The 26,741-nt window shown below is 43.6% G+C and overlaps 1 protein-coding gene across 5 annotated transcripts in view; it reads left to right on the top strand.

The window, feature by feature from the left end:
- The window catches only part of CSGALNACT2 (chondroitin sulfate N-acetylgalactosaminyltransferase 2), a 46,244-nt gene extending 20,736 nt beyond the window's left edge, over positions 1-25,508 (top strand). The window contains exons 4-8 of one of the 5 annotated variants that reach the window (XM_054728787.1): positions 631-732; positions 4,130-4,308; positions 5,916-6,010; positions 9,498-9,579; positions 25,423-25,508. In XM_054728787.1, the coding sequence (XP_054584762.1) occupies positions 631-732; positions 4,130-4,308; positions 5,916-6,010; positions 9,498-9,579; positions 25,423-25,442 (478 nt within the window). In that variant the 3' untranslated portion in view covers positions 25,443-25,508. Of the gene's footprint in view, positions 1-630; positions 733-4,129; positions 4,309-5,915; positions 6,011-9,497; positions 9,584-14,708; positions 15,247-25,422 lie in introns of those variants that run through there. The other 4 variants (XM_028156903.2, XM_054728790.1, XM_054728789.1 and 1 more) reach the window with 4 other exon arrangements.
- The last annotated feature ends 1,233 nt before the right edge of the window (positions 25,509-26,741 follow it).

The raw sequence follows: 26,741 nt of genomic DNA, 5'->3' as shown, positions 1-26,741 counted from the left end.
AAATTGATGGATTTAAAAGTTAACACTCTTTTGTAGCAGAATATCTAGAAGTCATGCTTCCAAATGAGTCTTGCATGTTTGAAATAGCTCACTTGAGATCTGATTTCCTAAATCTTTTTTTATCGCCTTTCTTGGAATTGACTTCAGAAGCTACATTATTCTTTACAGTAAATCTCATTCATGGCAAATATTCCTTGATGATAGGTGTAACTTCTGGTACTAGCCAGTCTGAAGACAAAATAATTCTCAAATCAAAACATGAATATTTATTTATTTGTCTCTGACCTGATTGGACTTACTTCTTTGAGTAGCTTGTATTTTGCTTCTGAAGGCAATACCAAAGCAGAAGTTCCCAAACTATTTTGAAAATTGGCAATGTTGTTGGACTGCTTCCCTGGCCTTTCCAGGATTGCACTCATTTAAGACATATACATTGCTATTCATTTACTATGATGCCTTTAATAATTCAACAATATTGCCACTTTTATATTTACTTACAACTTCATGTGATTTTCTTTTAAATTAGTAATGCCTCATTCATTTTCTTGTTAAAGCTTCATGTGATTGCTTTCTGAATGAGCAGAGCCTCATATATTTTCTTGAATGAACTTTATTTTTCAATTCTGTTAGGGATGTATGTATTCATCAGGACAAGAGGATTCATCTCACAGTGGTGTATTTTGGTAAAGAAGGACTGTCTAAAGTCAAATCCATCCTAGAGTCTGTCACAAGGTGGGTGAGCTATGTCCACTTAGAAGTCCTTGATATATAACATTAGAAGAGTGAGAATGTCAGATATTTAATGAGTTAATTTGGAATAGTTGCTGTTTAAAAGTTGGCTGAGCATGTGAGTGGTGCTGATAAGTTCCTCATTTCACCTCTAGGTTCACTCATGCAACTCTAAATGACCCATCTTCACTTAACTTCCTAGCAGACAGCCTGGCATGATCAGGGAGCTCTCACTCTGCAGCCCACTCACTTTCTGTATGTTTGCCTCCATTTATTACTTCTTTATTTCCTCCTGTTGAACTCTTTCCCTTTTTCTAAATCTAATCCCTTCACTTTGATATCTTCTCTTGAGCTTGTCTCTTGTTACCTGTCTTTCCATTTCCCCAAGTTCCTTCTTCTCACCCTGTAAGCTCTCCCTTATCCTTAACGACACTTCCACTGGACTCTACAGTATCCAGTAGCTATTGTTAGGTTCCTGTCCTTTCATAGCTAAACCTCACAGGACAGTAGTTCTCTAACCAAATATAGTACCTGGCACATAGTAGGTGCTCAGAGGTTAGAATGAATGAATTAGTAATTCCTTAATACTCCATTATTAATTCCGTAGCTCCTCAACCTTTTCATCTCCAAGGACCTACTTGCCAAATTAAGCTTTTTCTCTGTCATCCTCTTTTTTTTTTTTAATATATTTTATTGATTTTTTTTACAGAGAGGAAGGGAGAGGGAAAGAGAGTTAGAAACATCGATGAGAGAGAAACATCAATCAGCTGCCTATTGCACACCTCCTACCGGGGATGTGCCTGCAACCAAGGTACATGCCCTTGACCAGAATTGAACCTGGGACCTTTTAGTCCGCAGGCTGACGCTCTATCCACTGAGCCAAATCAGTCAGGGCTCTGTCATCCTCTTTTATCACTTTTTTACATTTGACACCCGATGAGTACTTTCTTCTTGAAAAGTTCCTCTGCTCTTTGTAAAATGTAAATATTTTCTAAATGTAAATATTTTATAATGTAAGATATTAAGTTGATTTTCTTTTCTGACCACACCAATTCTGTATCCTTTACTTGCTTCTTTGCCTTTCTGCTAGTTGTGGACTTTCCCTAGGAATCCAGATTTAGTTGGCCATTCAACTAACTTTCACTGAGTCCCACCAGCTATGTTCAAGGTACCTTGCTTAGGAGCCTAACTGGGGTAGTAGAAATAGGACTGGCCATGGAAGAGGAAATTGTAGTCCCTATTTCTAAGGGCTCTCTCATAGCATTGATGTGTGAAAACAAACATTGCCTTCTCCTCCTGATAGCACTCTTTCAGTTCAGACTAAGACCGTTCTCATGATCCCCTGAGATGTTGATGTCTGAGAGCCCACATCTTTCACTCATTCTCTGCCTCTGATTAGTCAGTTCCTCTTCTAGGTCCTTTCCTTGCTGCTGTCACCACCCAGCTTCCCTCCCCCCCCCTTCATTTCTTCCCTTCTTCTCTTCCCTCCTCACCATTTTCAGATCACCTACTAAGTGCCAAGCACTCACACTGGTATTCCTTCAGCTGCATTAATCAAAACTCCTCTGTGGTAAATGATGGAAACCTGTCTTGAGCTTGCTTAAGGAAAATGAGTGTTATTGAAGACTCTTGAATAATTCGCAGAACTAAAGAGGTCATTACAACCAAATTTGGAGAAGAAAACCAAATCGGCTTTGGATATCTTTAGGTACTGGAACCAGAGACTTGAAAATTATCAAAATTCTCTTGTCTTCTTGTCAGTTTTTCTTTGCATATTTACTTCATTCTCCTCTTGGAGATTGTCTTCTTCCACATGTGAGGTGTATGGCTGTTGGCAGCTCAGGGCTCACTTCTTCTCAGCTTTGCCATCAGAGAGGAAAGAGCTTTCTCCCACATCCAGCTGAGAAAATCCCAGTGAGGAACCTTGCCCACTCTTGAGCCAATCATTATGGCCAGGTGGGGGTATTGCGATTAGCCTAGCTTGAGTCTGGACCCTGCTCCTAGGAAATTACTGTGATCGGGGTGCTCTATGATTACTTCCTCTACTTGCTGCTGGGAGTGTGAAGTGTTGATCAGCAGTTTCCCAAAAGTAGGGAGAGATTTATATCCGCTAAGAAGGGGAGCATGGCCACTCAGAGCACTTGGAGTCCACTCCATACACTGTTTGAGCCTTTACTTCCATCTCTCCATTTCCCAGTCTATATTATTGTAAGAATGTTCTTTCTGAAAAGTTCCTTTTTGATCCGACCGTACTCTAGTGCAGCAGTTCTCCAGTTTTAACATCAGTCACCTGGAAGGCTTATTAAGACACAGATGCTCAGCTCCCCCACAAGCATCTGATCCAGGAGTCTGGGGTGGGACCCGAGAATTTGCATTTCTAACACGTGTGCAGGGGAAGCTGATGCTCTGCGTGCAGGGACTTCACAGTGAGAACCACTGCCCTGATGGCAAAACCCTGACTCTTCCTTGCCTTTAGGACACTGACCAAGATCTTTACCTTCTCGTGGAAGGTACTCCTCAGTCTGACCCTTTTCTGATTTTCTCTCATTGTTCCCATTCTAGGGCCCCTCTTTGCCAATTTGATTTGTCTGATCCCTGTTCTTTAAAATGTTTTATACTTTCTTACCTCATTGCCTTTGAGAATAATTAATTGGAACAACCTTTACACTCGCCACTGAATTCAGGATTTTAACCAAGGCATAACTTAAATTCCAATTCTAACATCATCCATCTCTACTCCAGGTAGAAGCAAACTTTGTTTCTCAGAACTGCTGTTGATTCATTTATTCAGCAAACATTTACTGAACTCCTGCTCTATGAGGGACACTGTGTCCATAGTAATAAGCAAAACAATCCCTGCTCTCATGGAGTTTACATTCCAGTGGGGAGACATTCAAATATGTCTGGTGGGACTAAGAAAAGCAAAGCTGGGCAAGGGGATAGCGATGAAAGAGAAGGAGGTTGGAGCTGCTTCACATATGGTATGAGGGGTAGCTCTCTAAGAGGACATTTGAGCAAAGATCTGAAGAACTCAATAGAAGAGCATTCTTTGTGTGTATCATTCATGTGGAATGTATTATTTATTACCAGACATTATGGCTGTATTCCCATGTGTACATTTCTTATCTTCTCCAGTAGGCTTTTAAGATTCTGAAGGGCAGTGGCCCCTCAACATTTATAAGCCTCACATCACCATCATGTTGCCTCACATGTGGGCATTTAGTGAATATATATCCCTGATGATGATTATACACATGAAGCTGATGATTTCCTTTCCCTATATGAATGTAGAACCAACATAATAATATTATCTAAAATGTAATTGTAAGTTGTAATGAAGGAAGAGAGTTGTTAAACTTTAAGTGGGACTTATAATTTGTTATATGTGCTTTCCTCATAGTGAGTCTAATTTTCACAATTACACCTTGGTCTCATTGAATGAAGAATTTAATCGTGGACGAGGACTAAATGTGGGTGCCCGAGCTTGGGACAAGGGAGAGGTCTTGATGTTTTTCTGTGATGTTGATATATATTTCTCAGCCGAATTCCTTAACAGCTGCCGGTTAAATGCTGAGCCAGGTGCGTAAAATGATAGTAGATGAGCTGAGTGTAGAATTTAGAACAAGGTCAGCATGTCACATATTTTGAATTAAGTTAATTATGTTTTATTAAAGTTATATTAGGTATAATTTAACAATATTAAGTCAGAAAGTGAAAATTTGTCCCTCTGAAGTTCATACCCCTTGTTCTCTTATGGCCAAATTCTAATGTCTACATTTGAATGCAAATAAACAAATGCAAAGAAATAAAAGTCTTGAAATTGGCAAGGAGGAAGCAGCACCCATCAGAAAAAGAGCCAAGCCAACGGTGTGGAGATCTGGGAGAGTCAAAAGCACTCCATGTCAGGTGATGGCACCAGTACACACACGGGCATTCACACATGCTTGGTCTCCAGACTATGCATTTGGCATGATTTACTATATTTTGCTTTATGTTATAGATATTTTTTAAATGTATGAGCAAATGGCATTTTTATAAGTCAAATCTATAAATGCTTTTTAAATCTTTTGAATGTAATTTAAATCTTGAAATGAAAAGGTTTTCTGTATTTTAAGAATCTCATAGTGGGTTTTTTCAATGTAGAACTATTTATATCGTGCAGATTATTTCCACCTTATTAATTAGTTTGGTGGGATGTCAGGAACTCTCTTAGAGCCTATTGAGTAAGCAAGGGTTAGGTTTACTTTAGTTAACACCAGACAGCATGAAGTTCAAAATGTGTAAATTGAAGGAGATACTTGCTCAATGTGAAAGAAATGTTTTTATATCCAGAAATAGATTTGCCTCTGGGAGACTGAGCTCCTCATCCCTAAGTGGGTTTTAAGGAAAGTGAGATTAGTATCTGCTAGGATTCTTGTAATAAGAAGGCTACTACCTTACATACAGGGTCCTTGACAACTACTGAGCACTTTATATTATCTCGTCTGATTGAGGCCAGTCTTAGCAAGGGGGTCCCTGTTAAGGGGAGATAGGATAGTTAGCTTTTAAGGTTCCTTCAGTGCTCTCAAGCTGAATGATAATGACAAGAGTTTCTGCAGGGGCTATTACATCAGGTATTTTTTATTCTTACCTTTCCAACTTTTCCAAATCTTGTTCAAATATATCTGTAGTTCTATGTTTTCATTATTCTCTATATATCTATTCTCTGTACAGTATTCTTTGGATTTACTAACTGTTTCTATGGTTAATTTTGAAGGGTGAATTTAACATAAGTTTCTTGGTGACTGCCAAAGTGAACCTGTATATTCCTGCTAATTAGATGAAATAATGAGTAATAAATGGCTCACCTAATGAATAGCTGAGAGAATACCTTTGTCTCTCTCTCCAAAGTCAAGGGAATAAATGTGTGGAGCACCCTTTAGTGTGTGTTTTTTCCTCTGTTGTTTTTCAAGGTTATAGTTCCATAGCCTTGGAACTACTGATATATTATAAAATCATCATGATGTTTATCAAATCAGTAGGATGTTCAGTAGCCTGAATATTAATAAAATACAATATGATATAATAAAATTGTCATATGGGATCAAAGAAAGACTTTAACAAAATATTAGTAGATATTATAATATAGATCAGTCCTTCATTTTATGACTTCTTTGTGTGATATAAATGTACATTTTAATTTATAGGTAAGAAGGTGTTTTACCCTGTGGTGTTCAGTCTTTACAACCCTGCCATTGTTTATGCCAATCAGAATGTGCCCCCTCCTGTGGAGCAGCAGCTGGTAAGACTATTGCTGTATTATGAAAGGCCCCAAAGATCCTTTCTAGGTTCCTTTATATTTGTTTCACAACTAGAAAACAAAATTTCAATAAAAAGCTGTAGTTACACCCTAACCAGTTTGGCTCAGTGGATAGAGTGTCGGTCTGCGGACTGAAGGGTCCCAGGTTCGATTCTGGTCAAGGGCATGTACCTTGGTTGCGGGCACATACAAAAATCAATAAAATATATATATTTTTAAAAAGCTGTAGTTATTATAAACACATTTTCATAGTCTCTCTTTACTTCCTCCTAACCCCCATAAAATGCTTTCATATTTATTGTTTTAGAATTGTGTCATTCCAGAGGAAAAAAGAAGAGTTTGGGCCATAGAGAAAACTTCATATTTCAGAATGTGAAAATTGTACAGTTATTTTTGCCAACGTATTTATAGTAATACTAAAAATAAATTTTAATTTTAAAAACCTTTTTAACTAGAAATTTGGATAACTAAGAAGGAATAACAAACTATAGGAAATTACTTAGAAAGTCACGGCATGGGACTGTCACATGTCAGAACTTATAGTGGTACTTACATCAGCATAACAGTTACAGTTACACTAGAGGCCCGGTGCATGGGATTTGTGCACTGCTGGGGGGAGTGGCCTGCGGGGATAGGCCCACTGTGGGAGCGCCACTCATCCTGGTCAGCTGAGTGGCACTCCCACTGTGGGAGCACACTGATCACCAGGGGGCAGCTCCTGCATTGAGCATCTGACCCCTGGTGGTCAGTGCACATCATAGCAACTGGTCGACTGGTCATTCTGGTCGTTCTGCCTTTTGGTCGCTGGGCTTTTATTATATAGGATAAGTTATTTTTAATTTTAAGTAACTTACTATGTTAGAATAATTTAGATTTACAGAAAAGATAGGAAGATAGTATAAAGTGTTCCTAGATTTCACCCAGTTTCCCCTAATTTTGACATTTTATGTAACCATGGTACATTTGTCAAAATTGAGAAATTAATACTGCTAAGTTACTGCTAACTACACTATAGAATTTATTAGGATTTCACCAGGATTATTAGGATTACTAATCCCTTTCCTATTCCAGGATCCAGTCCAGGATACTATATTGCATTTAGCCTAATTTTTTATTGTTAACATTAAGAAAAACTGGAAACAAATGAACTAAGAAATCAATTTAAGATGTTAAAAAATAGAATAACTCAGAGGGGAAAAAAGATAAAGGCAGAAATTCATGAATCAAAAATAATAGTTTGACAAATACAGGAGGTTATTTATTATGTGCAAAAAAAAAGTTTTAATCATAAAGTAGGTAAATTCAAGATAAAAAGGAAAATGCAACCTTGAAATTTATAAGAAAACATTGAGAAAAATCAATTTTATATGATACATTTTAAAAATCCTAAGTAAAAGGAAATATTTGAGAATTTATAAACGATTAATATGAGCTAAGTTTGTTAGTATTTTAAAAAAGCTGATGTTAGTATTTGGAAAAACTCACTAATGTTTTATTAGTGAGTTCTTTTAAATTTTCAAAGAACAGGTAATATTAATGCCATATGATCAACTTAACATATTTTATGAGACCAGTATATCTTCATACCAATACCTGGCAAAGCATGTACACACACACACACACACACCTATATCTTATTACTTAGGAATATTGATACAAATGGGGTTAAAATGGAAAATCAAGCACCCATATCTGCCTTAGCTAGCATCCTAAGTCCTTTGTAAAAAGGAATTAAGAAGAAAAAAGCATATTCATATTGGAAAATTAGAGAATTACCATTAATAGTCTAAAGTTTGAGACATTTCTGTAAAATGGCAGTAGATACAGGATTCATGGAGGAGAGAACAATCTAGGACATGTTCAGGAGGACATGCTGGAATATGCATGCTTGCTTCTCCAGGGGGTTGCTAAGCAGCAGTCAGTCATTCAGAGATTGGCCTGTAGTCTGAGGCAGTATGTATAGGCCTTGAAGCCAGAAAGTTGGGGCAGGGTACTGAGAATATTGAGTTGTAGGGAGGATAGGGAGCCTCAGAATGCGAAGATGAGCTGCTGTTGATATGTTGTACCCTAGAACATGTTCAGTCCCCCCTCCTCCACTGTTATTGGAGAGTGGCCCCTGTAATCATAGCTAACAGCCATGGGTTTTGAACAATGATTTTTGTAACAAAAGTGAGTAGCACTTAACTAAGACCAGCCAGATACTTAGGGAAAACCAGTAACATGAAAGAGGCAGGGACTTTGTCACCTTTTATTCACTGCTGTGTCCCAGCTCCCAGAACTGTGTCCACAGATCAAACACATTGCATGTGCAGTGGAGGATGAGTAAAATAAAAGGGGTTTATCAGGCTTCAACTTTTATTTGATTCTGGGGACTCAGTATCATCAAAGCCCTGAGTTTCTTTCTTTGCTTGGGCTTCAGAAGTGACAGCTTTATTTCAAAGCTGGTTTCCCTCATGCTGGAAAAGGACTGTAGCAGTTCCAAATGTTGCTATACCCTACACCTGGGATTGGCAAACTTACTCTGTATAGAGCCACATAGAAAATATTTGGGGCTTTACAGGCCATGCAATTATTCAACTCTGTCATTGTACCATGAAAGCAGCCATAGGAAATTTGTAAACAAATGAGTATGACTGTATTCCAATAAAAGCATTTACAAAACCCGGTGGCAGGCCAGATGTAGCCCAGAGGCTGAAATTTGCTGACTTCCCATCCAAAAAAGAGCAAGTGTCTTTTCTAGTAGCTTTCTCAAAAGGACAAGGAGGCTTTGTTTTCTAACGTTCTCAACAACCCTCCCCTTTTTTCTAATGTCTATTTATGAACCAATTCCTGCAGTAAGCGGGGTGAGACTGTCATATTGGTATAGAGTCCTCATTGCCCAGTCTGAAGGTACAGGTGGAAGGAGTTTAGTTGAAACCTTTGGTTGCATGGGGCCAAAACTCCACATAATCAGGAAGGGAATAGGGGAATGGATGCTGGGTAGGCACCAAATAAGGCCCACTCTGTAGACCTGATCACAGTGTATTACAGTATGTGCATCTGTTGTGCTCCTGGATTGAATGAAGGCCCTTGAGGTCAGGCACCACAGTTTGATTAGTAAGCTCAGCTTACACCTTGTACAGGGCTTGAATTCAAATGTTGAAAGTGGCCAGATCCTTGCTTATGGGGATTACTTACACAAGGTGTGGGAAAGAGTAGGTTTATAGTTGTGAGCATGCAAAACACAGAGTTTATTGTATTATTAGTTATTAATTATATTATTTTCCATATAAACCACTGTAAACCTACTTTTCCCCCACTCTGTATATTTTTTGGTTTTATAAGGATTTAATAATATAAATACATGTTTTCATTATCAGTCATATAAATGACTGGAAAATTATTTGGAAATAATAAATTAATTGTTGATTAAAACTTTTCCTTGTCCTTAGGGGACTAATTTTATTTATTTATCTTTCTCTAACATAAGGTTCACAAAAAGGATTCTGGCTTTTGGCGAGATTTTGGCTTTGGAATGACTTGTCAGTATCGATCAGATTTCCTGACCATTGGTAAGTATACCTGACATTTAAGGATAGGACTTTATGAATTTACAGTACTACCTTATGGCAATTTCTAAAAAGTTTCAGATTTGAGTATTTTTCTATTAAATTATAAATGTCTGAGAATAGCTGAAAAGAGGAGTCTGGATATATGAAAGGCAACATGAGTTTATAATTATTGTCTTTAAATAGCAAAAATGAGGTTATAAAGATAAAATAAAAGTGTAATATATTATTGTTTCTTTAAAACACTAGTTTTGATATCTGTGTGACTTGTTACCATATTTGCAGTTGATTTGAGTTCTCTAACAAAAGATCTGTTGTAATCATGGATTGTTACAGCAGAAAGTAATGTTGAGTTATCTAGTCCAAGGGCTTTTATATTTTTTATTGAGAAATGAAACCCCCCTTTAATTGTCTATTGAACTGTTATGCAAAATTCTAGTACCTAAAACAAATGAAAAAACAGCTGCTCTCTGACTCTGGTTGAAGTTGGAATGGGGGACCAGGAGTTACTAGCTTAGTTCCCTAAGCCAGAAATGACCATGAAGAATTTGATTGAAGCTTCCTGCCCCACCCCGACTCCAATCTTACCCAGCAGAAAACAGTGTCAGCGATAGTTTCAGAAAGCAGGTGAGCCTTCCAGTCATGATGGCAAAGTAGGTGAACACTGTTTGCCTGCTCCCACAGTTACATCAAAACTACAACTAAATTACAGAACAACCACCCCTGAGAACCACCTGAAGACTAGGTAAACAGAACTCCTGTATATAAGGATATAAAGAGAAGCCATGTCGGACTGTTAACTGGACAGAGTTGTATAACAGGCTAGTTCACACTCACATGTGAATTAGGAGGGATATTTTGTCCATAGAGGTCTCCCCTGATCCCAGCCCCACACCAGGCTCTGCAGCCCAGACCACCAGTGCTAGGGGCAGCAGCTTAAGGAACACCAACAACAAACAGGGAGGACTGAATTGTCAGGCTTTGGGGTGAGCACTGAAGGGGCAGGTCTGTCCAAGACGAGTGCTGGCAGGCACCATTTTCCTTTGTTGAGCCCTTCCCCCACCCAGCCTGCGGGTGCAGGCAGGTGACAAATCTGAGTCTACGTGAAACTAGATAACACAATTCCCACCACCCTGCTGATGCCCTGAGACCCTGCCCCACCCATCCTGGGCACCGGCCTGAACATCTTTCAGCAGCTGTTCCTCACAAGCAATGGGCCGCAACCCATGCTGTGAATTCCCTTAAATCTCTGAAAAGTCCACATACCCCAAACAAGCATCAGTTGGCTGCAGCATGCCCTGTACTTCTTGCTAAGTGACCCTCAGCCTGGCACTAACAGCAGCCTGCCTTGATTCACGGCATAACCACACCCAGGTGCCTCCAAGCCCAGAACAGGCAGCTACCAAGAACTGACCACTTTGTACCTCCTACCAAGTGGCCTCAGGTAGGGTATAGGCAGAGGCTGACCTGGGCCTGCACTGGAGCCCCTCCCAAGAGGCCCCAGGACCAACAGAGCCAAATGCCATCTTTCTTGTGTGGAGACCACACTAAAGCACCAACCAGTTAGCTCCAAAAAGACACACCAAAAGGGTGGGCTCCAAAGAAACCAGAGTCCCACTACAGCAAATCCCATTTTGAGGGGTCAACTGCCACTCAACAGTTCATACTCTATAATCACAGCCAGTCCTCACAGCCAGTCAGCTAGAGAGTCAGTTCTACCTACTGAAGTGCCAACAGCAGTCAAGACTCAACTGCAGTGGATGAGAACACACAGCCCACACAAAGGACAGCCCTGGAGCACCTGGCTCAGGTGACTAGGGAGACAGTGCCACTGGGCCCCACAAGAAACCTACTACATAGGGCCAACCTGCCAAGGCTTGGAGATGTAGCAGATCTACCTAAAATGTAACCTACCAGATATGGAGGTGAAAACATATAAGGATGCTCAATGAACTTAGGGGAAGAATAGATGAACAAGTAAGACCTTACACAAAGGGACAGAAATCTTAAAAAAAGAACAAGTCAGCGGCCTAAGTGGAAGTTACACTTATCTCCTCCCAGTACCAAACTGGAATTACAATAAAAATATGGAACAGTTGACCTGAATAACCAACTGAAGACTGGCTGAACAGAATGCTTATGCTCACAGGTTTACAGAAGAAGCCACGTAGAGGCTGGCAGGAGGGGCAGAGGCACAAAAAGGGCTGGCGCCACTTCCACTGGTGGTGGCTGAGATTCCTGAGGGATAGCTCAGCTGCAAAGGTTCCCCCTTAGGAGTTTGGGTCTCAACCCCACACTGGTGCCCCAGTCCAGACCACCACGTGTTATGTGGAAGAAGCACCCACATAACCTCTGGCTGTTAAAATCAGCAGGGATTCAGACCACCGGGGCAAGACGGAAGTCTGCTAGAGACCCAGGCACCCTCTTAAAAGGTCAGCACACAAGATCTCATTTGCAGCCACTCACCCTGGGCTCTGGCAGAAGGAAGGCAGAGCTGATGAGAATCCTGTGAGGATAGACTGGGTTTGGGGGCTCCAGGGGGAGAGCTGCAGGGACAGCTGCCAGGGTCCCTGTGCTTAGTTACTTTTACACACTGCAGATGCCATCTTTCTTATGTGGAGCTCACCTTTCTATATGGCATCAGCCTGCGGGAATGCAGTAGTCCCACCAGCTCACACCCTGCAGAGGAATCGGCTGCCTGGTCCTAGGTGTATAGGTCTGGGCAGACTCCAGGCCTGTCAATGACTGAGTTGTGTGGGCAAAGGCCATTTTCCCACCATCCTGGTAGCCTGACTAGCACCTCCCACTAAGGGGAGATCCACCAGCCCCACCCTTCGGATTTTTGGTGATCCTGCACTGCCGATCTTGAACTCTCTGGGAGGTCCAGGCAGAATGTGGAACAGGCTGAGTTGTGTGACTCTAAGCCAGGGCCATTTTTCCCTCACACATCTGACCATTGCAGAGCCCTCCCTTCACACAGCCAAATCTTGGTCTGTTTAGGCATGATAAACTCTGCTGGCCTCATCCTATGACTCCCTACACCCCACCCTACCACAAAGCTCTGCCGGCACTAGCAAGTGGCTGGTATCTTCGTTGTACTCTGGGACTTTTGCTGAGTAGCCACAGACTCAGAGCACTGACATGGAGGTTGAACCTGTATTGAGCTGGTGGACACCACTCGCCCCTGCCTGGTGACTCACTGAAAACCTAGCCCACACAATCAAGTACCACCAGAGGCTCTTTCAGAAACTAGCCTAACAGGCAGCCAACAGGGGAAGCAGGCAGAGGCAGATGCACTGGGCCTTGTGCTGACCTGCCCTCAGGCTTCGTGCTGGTGGAAGCTAGCCTTGGTGTGCAGTTTGGTTCTCATGCAGAGGCAGCCACAAAGTAGATCACTTTGTAACTTCAAACAGGTTGCCTAGGCCAGTCACAATCAGCGTCTGATATTGATCTGCACCGGACTCCCTCCCAGGAGTCCCCAGAACCAACACACCCAGTTGAGAGCTTCACCCAACATCAGAGCAGGATCCAGCTAGCTTCAGAAGTGGCACATCCAAAGGGAGAACTCAACAGGCTCCAGAACCTGCTGAATCAAATGCTGCTGTGTGTGGTCAGCACCGCACAGGAACAAATGCAAAGAGGCAGCAAGATGAGGAGACAAATAGCATGCCCCAAATGAAAGAACCATAAAAAGAACCAGTCAGAAAGTAGAATACAATATCTGAAATGAAGAATACACTAGAGCCCTAGCTGGTTTGGCCCAGTGGATAGAGCGTCAGCCTGTGGACTGATAGGTCCCGGGTTTGATTCCGGTCAGGGGCACATGCCCGGGTTGTGGGCTCAATCCCCAATGGGGGGCATGCAGAAGGCAGCCATTCAATGATCCTCTCTCATCGTTGATGTTTCTGTCTTTCTCTCCCTCTCCCTTCCTCTCTGAAATCAATAAAAATAAATAAAAAAGTATTTTTTTAAAAAGAATACACTAGAAGGAATAAACAATAGGTTAAATGAAGCAGAGAATTGAATTAATGATATGGAAGACAAGGTAACAGAAAACACCCAATCATAGTAGCAAAAAGAAAAAAAATTTTAAATTAGGATAGTTTAAGGGACCTTTGGAACAACATGAAGTGTAACATCATAGAGGTACCAGAAGGAGAGGAGCCAGAGGCATTGAGAATCTATTTGAAGAAATATTCTTCGTGCTTCTTTAAAAAGTTTTTTGTTTAGCTCAAACTAGTCTCACCTTTAACTCCCATTTCCTGTGCCCCCTCTAGTTAGCCCTCTGCCCCATTACTCCATCAGAATTGTTCTGCGTGAGGTTATAAGTGATATTTATGGTTCATTTTATGTTCTTAACTGAGCAGCTGCATATACTTGTCCATTTCTTCCTCAAGACACTCTTCACTCTCCACTGTGATATTTTCTCCCTCCTCTGGGGCCATTTCTTAGTCTCTTATCTTTCTCTGCCTGTTTAACCTCTAGATCAGGGGTCCTCAAACTTTTTAAACAGGGGGCCAGTTCACTGTCCCTCAGACTGTTGGAGGGCCAGACTATAGTTTAAAAAAAACTATGAACAAATTCCTATGCACACTGCACATATCTTATCTTGAAGTAAAAAAATAAAACGGCAAAAACATCCGCATGTGGCCTGCGGGCCGTAGTTTGAGGACGCCTCCTCTAGATGTTGGCAATTCTATTTAGACCTGGGCTCTGCTTTCCTTGTAAACCAGTCATTTCATCCATTCCTTGTGGCTTTAAATCATTTGTGTACTCATTCTCAGACTTCTATCTCCAGCTTAGCCATTTCTTCTATTTTCCCCTCTGGTAAGTTTTATGTGACCCAGAAAAACTTGCATTTCAAAGGATAGAAAGAAAATGTGATAAAATATTAATGGTGGTGACGTTATGGGTGATTTATATTTCCTTCTCCTTTACTTGACTTTCTAAAGATTTTCTATAGATCTTTGAAGTTTACAAAGCAATCTCAAATATGTATTTAATTTAATTTAATTTCGACACTCTCAACAACAGTCCTTGAGCGCCTAGATGTCATCTGGTAACTAGACTTCCTCAGTTGAACTGTTCTGGCTGCCAGGCAGTTACTTAGAGTGTTAATTTTGATCCTACAGGTGGATTTGACATGGAAGTTAAAGGTTGGGGTGGAGAAGATGTTCATCTTTATCGAAAATACTTACATGGTGACCTGATTGTGATTCGGACCCCGGTTCCGGGTCTCTTCCACCTGTGGCATGAGAAACGCTGTGCTGACGAGTTGACCCCCGAGCAGTACCGCATGTGCATTCAGTCCAAAGCCATGAATGAAGCCTCTCACTCGCACATGGGAATGCTGGTCTTCAGGGAAGAGATAGAGACACATCTTCGCAAGCAGGCATACAGGACAAATAGCGAAGCTGTTGGTTAACGTAACCATCGACACATTAGTCCGAACCACAAACCAGCACTATTTATTTAGCCTTAATTCCAGTGCCAGATGCAGTGCCTCTTTCAAAGAATACATGCTTATCTTCTGTGCTCTTTCCGACATTACTTTACCTTAGCAGTATAACTTCATATGAGAAGAAAAAGCAACTGTTTCAATGCAAAGCCTGCTTTGTGAGAATATTGCACTATGGAATCATTGATAAATCAAAATTTGCTGTTTGGTCCCGAGGAAGTTTTGAGTTAGTTTGTACTCTGCATTCATGTTCTGATGTTTCCTGGTTGCATCTGGGCTAAATGATGGAATGTGTTGTGATGATGGTCAGTAAGGAGATCCTGTTCCCACAGAGGTGGAGAGTTATGGATGGAGTGTCTGGACAAGGGCTCTTCACTGACCACTGAGGCAACTTGCTTGGTTTTTATTTTTATTTTTTTTATGAGAGAGAGAGAGAGAGAGAGAGAGAGAGAGAAACACATCAATCGGTTGTCTCCCATATGCGCCCTGACTGGGGATTGAACCTGCAACCTTTGGTTGGTATAGGGGACATTGTTCCAACCAACTGGGCCACCCAGCCAGGGCTGTGGTTTTTAAAAGAAGATCTTTGGTCAGTTGCTTGAAGAATCTTTTTTCAGTGAAGCAGAGGACAATTACATGACACATCTGAAATCCCCAATCAGGAGGAGACAGAAATAAAAACCCCTTAACTTCATCTTGCTCAGTCCCCTCAATGTCTGTTTTTAAACACATGGGTAATAGTGGGAAATACTTAGATGAGAATCCATGACTTGATTAAATATAAAGTGTTAATACTTTGTCATCATTTTTGGGACTAGAAATCAAGTTGCTGTAGACTGTTTTGAACAAACTGAAATCAACATGGAAACGTCTTGACAGACACTTCCTGTGTTGGAGTACAGGACACTAGTGGTGTCTGGGAGCATCGTGTACATGAGCCTGGGCACTATCAGGGCCGTTAGTGGTGGGTGGTTCAAAATAGATGAGCATAGCATGGTGCTGTGTGTTTTTGTCTCTTCTCATTTAGCATGGGTTCATATGTATTTACTGTCCTTTTGTCCTAACAAGTTAATATATGCTGCATATGCATTTGCATTATTATAATACTTTGAGAGTTTCACTGAAGAGAGAAAAAAACAATGAGGTATGCCATAAGATCACACTGATTTGAGAAAAGCGGAAACAGTATGAAATCTGAATTACAGAATTTTTTAAGAGATATGTATTACTTGCAGATAGAATGATATTTTGAGGTATAAATTATATTAATGAGACAAGATGAATAAGAAGTTATATTCAGATAGGACTATACTATGTTATTTATCACACATGGATCTTTTACCATAGGGTCAATTGCTAGATCCAGAAATTGGAGATATGGTGAAAGGCGTGCATAGATTTTTGAATTTTTGGTTTTTAAAAAGGGACCTATGCTGTATTCTTTCCATTTGTATATAAACCTCTGAAAATCACAGAAGAGAAATCATTTCTCTTTTGGCTCAGTAAATCATACCATCTGAAATATAAATTCTAAATTTCTTGGTGCTACATGAATTCAATTTTACAGTAACTCTTACTAATTATTCTTGTAAGTTTTACGTTGGGGTAGCACTTAGGCTGTTTTATTTTTGAAGATATGTGAAATGTCCTGTGCAAAATTATTCAGGCTGTTGTCTCCTTTTTATACAAGTATTTATTATGAAGACCAGTGAAAAGTGAGGGAACCTAATGATTTGCAAAGGTAAGTTTCAGCTTGTTTTTTGACATAAGCAAATGATTTTATCTTCTGTTTTTTTTTAAACTAGCTTTTAATTTAAAGATGGAAGCTAAACAATGAAAACAGTACTATGTTTTTGACATTAAACGGTACCAATAAAGTATTTTTTATCAAAAATTAAATGAAAATGTGATAAATTTTCTTTTTGTTGTGAAATATCGTAAGTATAGAAATGTGTAAAGCATGTAATTATGTACTTAAAGGATATAGGACATTACCAGTGAAAGGTCTTCTGTGTGCCCCTTCTAATCACTTCCTGATTTTTGTGGTAATTTTTCTTCTTCTTTTTTTTTTTTGGTTAATCTTCACCAAACGATATTTTTTCAATTGATTTTTAGAGAGTGGAAGGGAGGGGAGAGACAAGAGAGAAACATCGATGTGAGAGAGACACATAAGTTGGTTGCCTCCCACACGCACCCCAACCTGGGCCAGAGGGCCAGGGATTGAACCTACAACCCAGGTACGTGCCTTTGATAAGGAATCAAACACGTGACCCCTTGGGTGTGTGGGCTGATGCTCTAACCACTGAGCACACCGGCCAGGGCCACTTGTTTTTCTTCTTAGTTTTCCCAACTGTGTATGTATCTACCCAATGAACTGTTTAGTTTTGCAAATCCTCACCTGAGGACATGTGTACTGATTTTGGAGAGTGAGGGAGAGAGAAAAAAACATCAGTGTGAGAGAGAAACATCAATGTGAGGAAGAAACATCAATTGCTTGTCTCCATATGCGCCCCAACTGGGGATTGAACTCACAATGTAGGTATGTACTCCCACCAGGAATCAGGGGTATGTACTCCCACACGACCCTTTTGGTGAAAGGGCAATGCTCCAACCAACTGAGCCACCCGGCCAGGGCAGTTTTGCCTGTTTTTGAATTTATATACGTACTACAGGCCTGGTGCAGGGTGGGGAGGGTCCCTTAGCCCGACCTGTGCCCTCTCGCAGTCCAGGACCCCTCAGGGGATGTCTGACTGCCGGATGTCCCTGTGGGATTGGGCCTAAACCAGCAGTTGGACATCCCTCTCGCAATCCAGGACCGCTGGCTCCTAACTGCTCACCTGCCTGCCTTCCTGATCACCCCCAACTGCCCCTCCCTTCCGGCCTGATCACCCCTAACTTCCTCCCCGCCTGCTGGCCTTATCACCCCCAACTGTCCCACCCTGCCGGCCCGCTCACCCCCAACTGCCCTCCCCCACCGGCCTGATTGGCCCTAACCTGCCTCTGCCTCCGCCCCACCACCATGGCTTTGTCCGGAAGGACATCCGGAAGGTCTCCCGGTCTAATTAGCATATTGCCCTTTTATTAGTATAGATTATTTCATTATCTATTTCTAACTTCCATTCAATATTATGTTTTTGAGGTTCACCCATGTTAATCTCAAAATTATTTTTGTTACTGACTAGTATGCCACTGTATGAATACAGTCATAATTGGTCAGTAACAGGCCGTTGTATATGACTGTGGTCCCACAGGATTATAATGGAGCACACCATTGCGTTTTAAACCAACTGTTCCCGCCCTAACCAGTTTGGCTCAGTGGATAGAGCGTCAGCCTGCGGACTGGAGGGTTCCAGGTTCTATTCTGGTCAGGGGCATGTACCTTGGTTGCGGGCACATCCCCAGTAGGGGGTGTGCAGGAGGCAGCTGATCAGTGTTTCTCTCTCATTGATGTTTCTAACTCTCTATCCCTCTTCCTTCCTCTCTGTAAAAAATCAATAAGAATATTTTAAAAATAATTCCTTTAAACCAACTGTTCCCAAATGTTCCCATTATATGCTTAGTTAGCACCGTTCTAGACACGGAGTACAATGGTGAACAAGAATAGTGGAGTTTATATTGTAGTTCTGGAGAGATAAGTTGTAGCCCAATGCAGTAGTCACGTGTTTGTGGTGATACTGGTGGAAGCAAACCTGTGCTGCCTGTCATACAATACAGTACAGTACATATACCTGATAATAAATGAGTATGTTACCAGTTTATGCATTCACTATACTTGTTTTTTTGTTGTTTTTTATTTTTGTTTTTACTTTCTTTTTTTTTAATTTCTTTATTGATTAAGGTGTCACATATTTGTCCTCATCCCCCCATTCCCATCCCCCACCCCTCCCCATGGATGCCCCCACCCCCCTGTTGTCCTTAACCATTGGTTAGGCTTTTATGCATGCACACAAGTCCTTTGGTTGATCTCTCCCCCCTTACCCTCACCCTCCCCTACCCTCCCTCTGAGGCCCGATAGTCCGATCGATGCCTCCTTGTTTCTGGTTCTGTTCTTGTTCCTCAGTCTATGTTGTTCATCATTTCCCCTAGATGAGTGAGATCATGTGTTACTAGAAATATACTTATAAGAACCGAATGTGAGACGAGCAATAATAGTTATGCTGACAGGCAAATGAATCAGTCTGTACTGAGTTTCTTTCTGGACCAACAGTTCTTTTGAGACCCAATTTCAATGTCCACCAGTTCCTTATGTGTACATGTCAGCACTGACTTTTCAGCTCTGGATGGTGGACAAATGGTGGTAATGCAGGTCCGACTCCCTCTGGTTTGGTCTCGCCCGGACCCAGGGGCACGACTTCACCCGGACTCAGGGGCGCGCAGCCTCACCCGGACCTGGGACCCAGCATCACCCAGGCCCAGGGGTGCGTGGCCTCACCCAGACCCAGGTGTGCGTGGCCTCACCCAGTCCCGGGATCCAGCCTCACCCGGATCCAGGGGCGCACGGCCTCACCCGGACCCGGGATCCAGCTACACCCAGACCCAGGGGCGCGTGACCTCACCCGGACCCAGGAGCGCGTGGCCTCACCCGGACCCAGGGGCGCGGCCTCACCCGGACCCAGGACCCAGCCTCACCCGGATTCAGGGGCGCACGGCCTCACTCGGACCCGGGACCCAGCCTCACCCGGATACAGGGGCGCACGGCCTCACCCGGACCCGGGACCCAGCCTCACCTGGATCCAGGGGCGCACGGCCTCACCCGGACCCGGGATCCAGCTACACCCAGACCCAGGGGCGCGTGGCCTCACCCGGACCCAGGGGCGCGTGGCCTCACCCGGACCCAGGGGCACGTGGCCTCACCTGGATCCAGGGGCGCATGGCCTCACCCTGACCTGGGACCCAGCATCACCCAGGCCCAGGGGCGCGTGGCCTCACCCGGACCCGGGACCCAGCCTCACCCGGATCCACGGGCGCACGGCCTCACCCGGACCCGGGACCCATCCTCACCCGGATCCAGGGGCGCACAGCCTCACCCGGACCCAGGGGCGCGTGGCCTCACCCGGACCCTGGGGTGCGTGGCCTCTCCCGGACCCAGGGGTGCGTGGCCTCGCCCGGACCCAGGGGCGCGCGGCCTCACCCGGACCTGGGACCCAGCCTCACCGGATCCAGGGGCGCATGGCCTCACCTGGACCCGGGATCCAGCTACACCCGGATCCAGGGGCGCACGGCCTCACCAGGACCCGAGACCCAGCGGGGCTTCGTCTTCTTGATCCCAATTCCTGTCGGTCAATTCCCTCTCAGCAGTTCCTTCGGCCATTTTCTCAAAGCTCCGGGGCGGCTGCCACGGAACTCGCCAGTCGGCGGGCTCGGCGAAGCTCCAGTGCACCCGGTGCGCGGCGGCGGGCTGGTCCGAGGTCGCTGCGGCGGCACTCGGGTCTGCAACGGCGACCAGTCGCTGGGCGAGCGCACCTGGATCCGGGACCCAGCGGGGCCTCGTCTTCCCGATCCCATCTCCCATCGGTCAATTCCTTCTCAGCAATTCCTCCGGCCATTGTTCTGGATGGTGTCTGCTCTGTTTTCCAGTTGTAGTTTCAAAATTGTTGTGGTAGGCAACAATCAGGCGTCTGCCCTATGCTGCCATCTTGGTCCTCCAGAAGATTCTTAAGTAACCTTATAAATGTGGTTCTGAACACTGTGTCGTCCATTAGTTTACTTTCCTTCATCCCTTCTATTCGTGACCTGCTTCGGTGTCTTCACCTTTTGGCTGCCTCCCTGTAGCTCAGCTTCCCCAATCTCCCTAGGTGGTCGCTCTTGATACCCCCCTTTGTGGGCTGAGTGCAAAGTCTTGGTGTTGTTAAGCCTTGATTGCTGTTGGTACACTGGGAGGATTTGACCTCCAGTCCAATTGGCTGTGAGGATCAGCTGTGTCTATGCCGGGAGACAGCCTTATTCAACTAGACTTGCAAAATTGTAAAAGCCTCTGTGCTCAGCTTGGATGGGGCGGAGTTTCAGGGTGGAGCCTACAGCCTTGGCTTCCCGTCAGCCCCGCCCTATGAGGTTCCTGGGTCTCAGTGTCCCTCTGTATTCCCTGCAAACACCTCTGAGAGAAAAGCGCCCTGGAGTTTCACCCGCCACCAAACAGTCTAGTCTCTCCCCCAATGAATCTGGATTCCCAGATTCTCGCCCAGAACTGGGTTTCAGTGTAGTCGGAACTGGGTCTCAGCGCAGTCTGGCGCTTTTGTCTCCTTCCCACCAGGGCAATTCAGCGGCACAGTCAACAGACCATCCTCTGCGCGCATTCCCGTGCGCGCCTCCAGTGCTCTGCCTTTCACCGCTTCTCTGCATTTCCGCCTTACAGCCCAGATTCCCCCAGTATGAGCCTGGCTTCCCAGGGTCTTGCCCGGAACTGGGGTTCAGTGCAGTCGGAACTGGGGTTCAGCACGGTCCGGAGCTTTTGTCTCCTCCCCGCCAGGGCAATTCAGCGGCACAGGCAACAGTCTGTCCTCTGCGCGCATTCCTGTGCGCGCCTCCAGAGCTCTGCCTTTCGCTGCTCCTCTGTGTTTCCGCCCCACAGCCCAGATTCCCCCAACATGAGCCTGGCTTCCCAGGGTTTCACCCGGAACTGGGGTTCAGTGCAGTCAGAACTGGGGTTCAGCGCAGTCTGGAGCTTTTATCTCCTTCCCGCTAGAGAACGCCGGTCAGGCCGTCAGCCGCCCCTTCCTCTCGGGCTCTGTCCTCCCCGCACGCGCACGTGCTTGTGTCTCCACCCGTGTCTCCATACCTCGGGCTTTTACGGCTCCTCTGATTTTCCTTGTGGTTTTCTCTTTCCTTCTAGTTGTGGGCATTTCAGTCAGCCAGCTTTCCTGTAGTTCTGGATGATGTCCATTTTGACTTTTAGTTGTATTTTTGAAATTGTTGTGCCAGGCTGTAGGTTAGGTGTTTAACCTATGCCGCCATCTTGGTTTCTGCATTCACTATACTTGTTATCATTATTTTAGAGTGCACTCCCATTTACAGAAAGTCTGCTGTGAAATGTGCAGTATTAGGCTCATGTCTCATGTTTACTGCTTCTCTTGATTGCACCATTTTCTCTTGTGCTTGAGGGAATCTCATGGTGTAGTGTAGCCTAAGTGCACAGGGCTTGTGAAGTCTCCAGCAGTGGGCAGTCACGACCTGGCCTTGGCACTCACCCTCACTCACTGACTCCCCCAGAGTAGCATCCAGGCCTGCCAGCTCCGTTCATGGTAAGTGCCCTACACAGGTGTTCCACTTTATCTTTCATAGTGTATCTTTACTGTACCTCTTCTATATTTAAATATGTTTGGATACACAAATACTTACCATTCTGTTATAATTGCCTCCGGTATTCAGTAGAGTAACATGCTGTACAGGCTGTAGCCCAGGAGCAGTAAGCTATACCATATAGCCTAGGTGTGCAGTAGGCTGTACCATCTAGTTTTGCTAAGTGCATTCTACGATCGCACAAGAATGAAATTGCCTAAGGATACATTTCTCAGAATGTGTCCCATCATTAAGTGGCATGTAACTGTATACTACACTATTAATTCCACTGTTTATAGATACTTGAGTTGTCTAGTTTTTCATTGCTTGCTTTTGCTCTCACAATCAGTGTTTTTTGTTTGTTTTTTAATGTAGTTTTTTATTGATTTCAGAGAGGAAGGGGGAGGGAGAGAGAGAGAGAAAAACATCAATGATGAGAATCATTGATCAGCTGCCTCCTGTATGCCCCTACTGGGGATCGAGCCCGCAACCCAGGCATGTACCCTTGGCCAAAATCGAACCTAGGACCCTTCAGTCCGCAGGCCGACACTCTATCCACGGAGCCAAACCGGCTAGGGCAGCAGTGTTTGTATAAATGCTGTTTTACAGGTCTCTTACAGTGTGCGAGAGCTTCTCCAGGAGGGAGGATGCTAGGTCATTCATTGTGTGCACATTCAGCTTCCTTTCCCAGTACACAGACCACAGCCCGCACCGTGCGAGAGTTCACTTCACACTCTTGCCAATGCTTAATTTTGTCAGGCTTATTAATTCTTCTAACCTAGCGGGTTTAGACATGAATTATATTTTGCATTTCCAATCTTTTTGTCCGTTTTTAACAGTTCATAGGAATTTTTCACATATTCCGGATACCAATTCTTGTTGGTTACATGTTTGCAACTATCTTCTCCCAGGATGTGGTTTGTCTTTTTCCATTCTTGATGGTACTTTTTGATGAATAAAAATGAACTTTACTGTGAATAATCTTCTTCCTTTATGTATTCTACTTTTTATTATTGATGTATGCCCTCAAAGGGAAGGATGTTTTAAAGCTATGTTCCTTCTGCGGCTGCTTCCTCCTCCCCCTCCCCCTCCCCTTCCCCCTTCCTCTTCCCTCCCTGCCACCACCACTACACCCTCCTCCTCTTCCTCTTCCTCCTCCTCCTCCTCCTCCTCTTTTTTTACCAAGGAAGTTGGACTTTATGATGCACTTTAGGGGGTTTATATTGTTCTCCACTCCTCAGCTTTCCTAGAGCAGTGGTTGGCAAACTCATTAGTCAACAGAGCCAAATATCAACAGTACAACGATTGAAATTTCTTTTGAGAGCCAAATTTTTTAAACTTAAACTTCTTCTAATGCCATTTCTTCAAAATAGACTCTCCCAGACCGTGGTATTTTGTGGAAGAGCCACACTCAAGGGGCCAAAGAGCCGCATGTGGCTCGCGAGCCGCAGTTTGCCGACCACGGTCCTAGGGCAATCCTCCAGGCCTCTTGCCTCATTCCTCACTCAGACCTCCCTGGGGGGGAATGGGAAAGAGGCAAAACCCATCTGATTCTGTCATCTGCTGCTTAATCTAAGCCCAGAGAAATATGAACCAAAATGTATTTTATTTCATTTTAATTCAATTTATTAGACCGTCATTGATTAATAAGATTATATAGGTTTCAGTGTACACTTCTATGATACATGACCTGTATATTGCATTGTGGCCACCACCCAAAGTCAAATCATCTTCCATCGCCATATATTTGGCCCCCTTTACGAGCCTCCCCACCCCTCTTTCCTCTGGTAACCACCATACTGTTGTCTGTGTCTATGAGTTTAAGTTTTATATCCCATATATGAGTGAAATCATTTGGTTCATAGCTTTTTCTGACTGACTGACTTAGCATAATATCCTCAAGATCCATCCATGATGTTATAAATGGCAGTATTTCATCCTTTCTTACAGCTGAGTAGTATCCATTGTATGTATGTACCACATCCAGTCATCTATCCAAAGACACTTCAGTTGTTTCCATATCTTATCCACTGTGAATAGTGCTGCAGTGGACATAGGGATGCATATATCTTTGCGAATAAATATTACCTTCTGAATACCTCAAACGTAGCTTTGCTTTTCCCAGTTAGATCTTTAACCTAAGTAGAAGAGATTTTTTTAAAAAAATATATATTTTATTGAGTTTTTACAGAGGAAGAGAGAGGGATAGAGAGCTAGAAACATCGATGAGAGCGAAACATCAACCAGCTGCCTCCTGCACACCCCCCTACCGGGGATGTGCCCGCAACCAATGTACATGCCCTTAACCAGAATCTAACCTGGGACCCTTCAGTCCGCAGACCAACGCTCTAGCCACTGAGCCAAACCGGTTTCGGCAGTAGAAGAGATTTTTGTGAATTTGTGTAAGATAATGATTGCATTTTACTTCTTTCCAGCATCACCTTACTGTAAGGTCCATATTTTACCCACTGACCTGCAAAACCACTCTCATCCATCAGCTGCTGTACATTCACAGGTTTGATGTGGGCTCTCATCTGTTCAGTTAGGTTATCACCACGCCATTTCATCACAGTCTAACTTCTGTAACCCAATACAAGTCATTACCTCTGAGACCTTGCCCTGTTCTTAAAGATTGTCTGTTCAAAGCCTTGGTACTTTCATATAAGTTTTAGTAAGCTTATTAATTTTCACAAAGACTTCTATTAATTTTATTGACATCTCATTGAATCTATAAGGTCACTGGGGAATATTCACATCTTTATGCTATAGAGTCTTCCAATCCTTGAATGCGAACCATCTGTTTAGATCTTTATTGTCTTCAATTAAGTTTTATACTTTTAATATAGTGGACTTAAACAAGTATTATTTTTAAATTTTTTCTAGATGTTTTGCATTTGATGCCACTGTAACTATCTTTTATTTTTATTGTTTATTGCTGGTGTCTAGAGAAAAATTTGATTTTTATGTTCAGCAACTTTGCCAAAAACACTTAATTCTAAAATGTATTTGTAGTTTCTTTTGCATTTTTTGCCTTATATAATCATATATGAGTGGTGAACCTTTTGTTTCTATCTTCGATTTTTATATCTTTTTTGTCTTACTGTGCTAAATAGGATTTGTCACGCAGTGCTGACTGGAAGTGATAATAGTGAACGTCCTGCCCGTGTTTCCAAAGCCCCGGGGAACGCGCTGTGTTTCATCACTAAGTATGATATCCACGGGAGGTGTTCTGTAAATACCTTTTATAAAGTTAGCAGAGTTACCTCCTATCACTGCTTGGCGAGTTTTTATCATGCAGGAGAGCATTGGTCAAATACTTTTACTTTATTAAGATGATCATGATTTCTTTTCTATCTTTAATTTGTTAAATGGGTGAAATGAGTTCATCAGTTTTCTGAAGTACCCTTGCATTTGTGGGGTCATGATGTGTTATCTTTATTACACACTAGAGGCCCGGTGCACGAATTTATGCACGGGTCTGATTGGTGATCGGGGCTGATCGGGGGTCTAGCGGTCGGGGGGAGGGGCTGCGAGAGGTTGGCTGGCCATCAGGGGCAGGAACCGCGGGAGGTTGGCTGTGGGAGCACACTGACCACCAGGGGGCAGCTCCTGCATTGAGCATCTGCCCCCTGGTGGTCAGTGTGCGTCATAGCAACCAGTCAACCCGTCATTCAGTCGTTCATTCACTTAAGCTCTTATATATATAGATTGCCGGATCCAATTTGCATACACACAGACACTTGCGCGCACACACACACACACACACACACACACACACACACACACCATGTGCATATCTGTGTATTTATGTGTGTGTGAGTATGTGTATTTCAGGTGTTTTTCATCTATGTTCATAGGTAAGAACACCTCAGACCTTCCTTTCTTATCCCTGTTGACATTTTCTATTAAAATATGCTAGCTTATGAAATAAGTTTCAAGTGTCCCTTCTTATTCTGTACCTGGAAAAGTTTCATAAGACTGGAATGACTTCTTTCTTGAATATTTTCCAGAACTCCCTGAATGCCACCTGGGCATGGACTTGACAGGGGACCTCGGGCCATGCCCCCTGCCCTGGCGCTGGGCCGGGAGACCTCAGGCCTCGACCCCCGCCCTGGCACCAGGCCGAGGGACCTGAGGCTGTGCCCCCCCCGCCTGGCGGAGCTTGATTGGGGACCTGAGGCTGCGCCCCCACCTAGAGGGGCTTGACGGGGGTGGGGCCGGCCAGGCCTGGGTCTCACCCAATTGGTGGGGAGGGCAGCCAGGTCTGGGTCTCGCACGATTTTGAGGCACACGTGGGTGGGCGGGGACTTGACTCTAGGTCCCGCAGCGAGCCCCAGATTCTGACAGGAGGGAGATTTTCATATACATTTTACTAATTTTCTTTCATCTCTGACACTTCTATTATAGAGAAAGGGCAAATAGCAATATTAAA

This window comes from Eptesicus fuscus, chromosome 17 (genome assembly GCF_027574615.1).
Source record: "Eptesicus fuscus isolate TK198812 chromosome 17, DD_ASM_mEF_20220401, whole genome shotgun sequence".
NCBI classification, from domain to species: Eukaryota; Metazoa; Chordata; class Mammalia; order Chiroptera; family Vespertilionidae; genus Eptesicus; species Eptesicus fuscus.
Note: the sequence above shows the minus strand (reverse complement) of the source record. Positions and strands in the feature narration are given on the sequence as shown.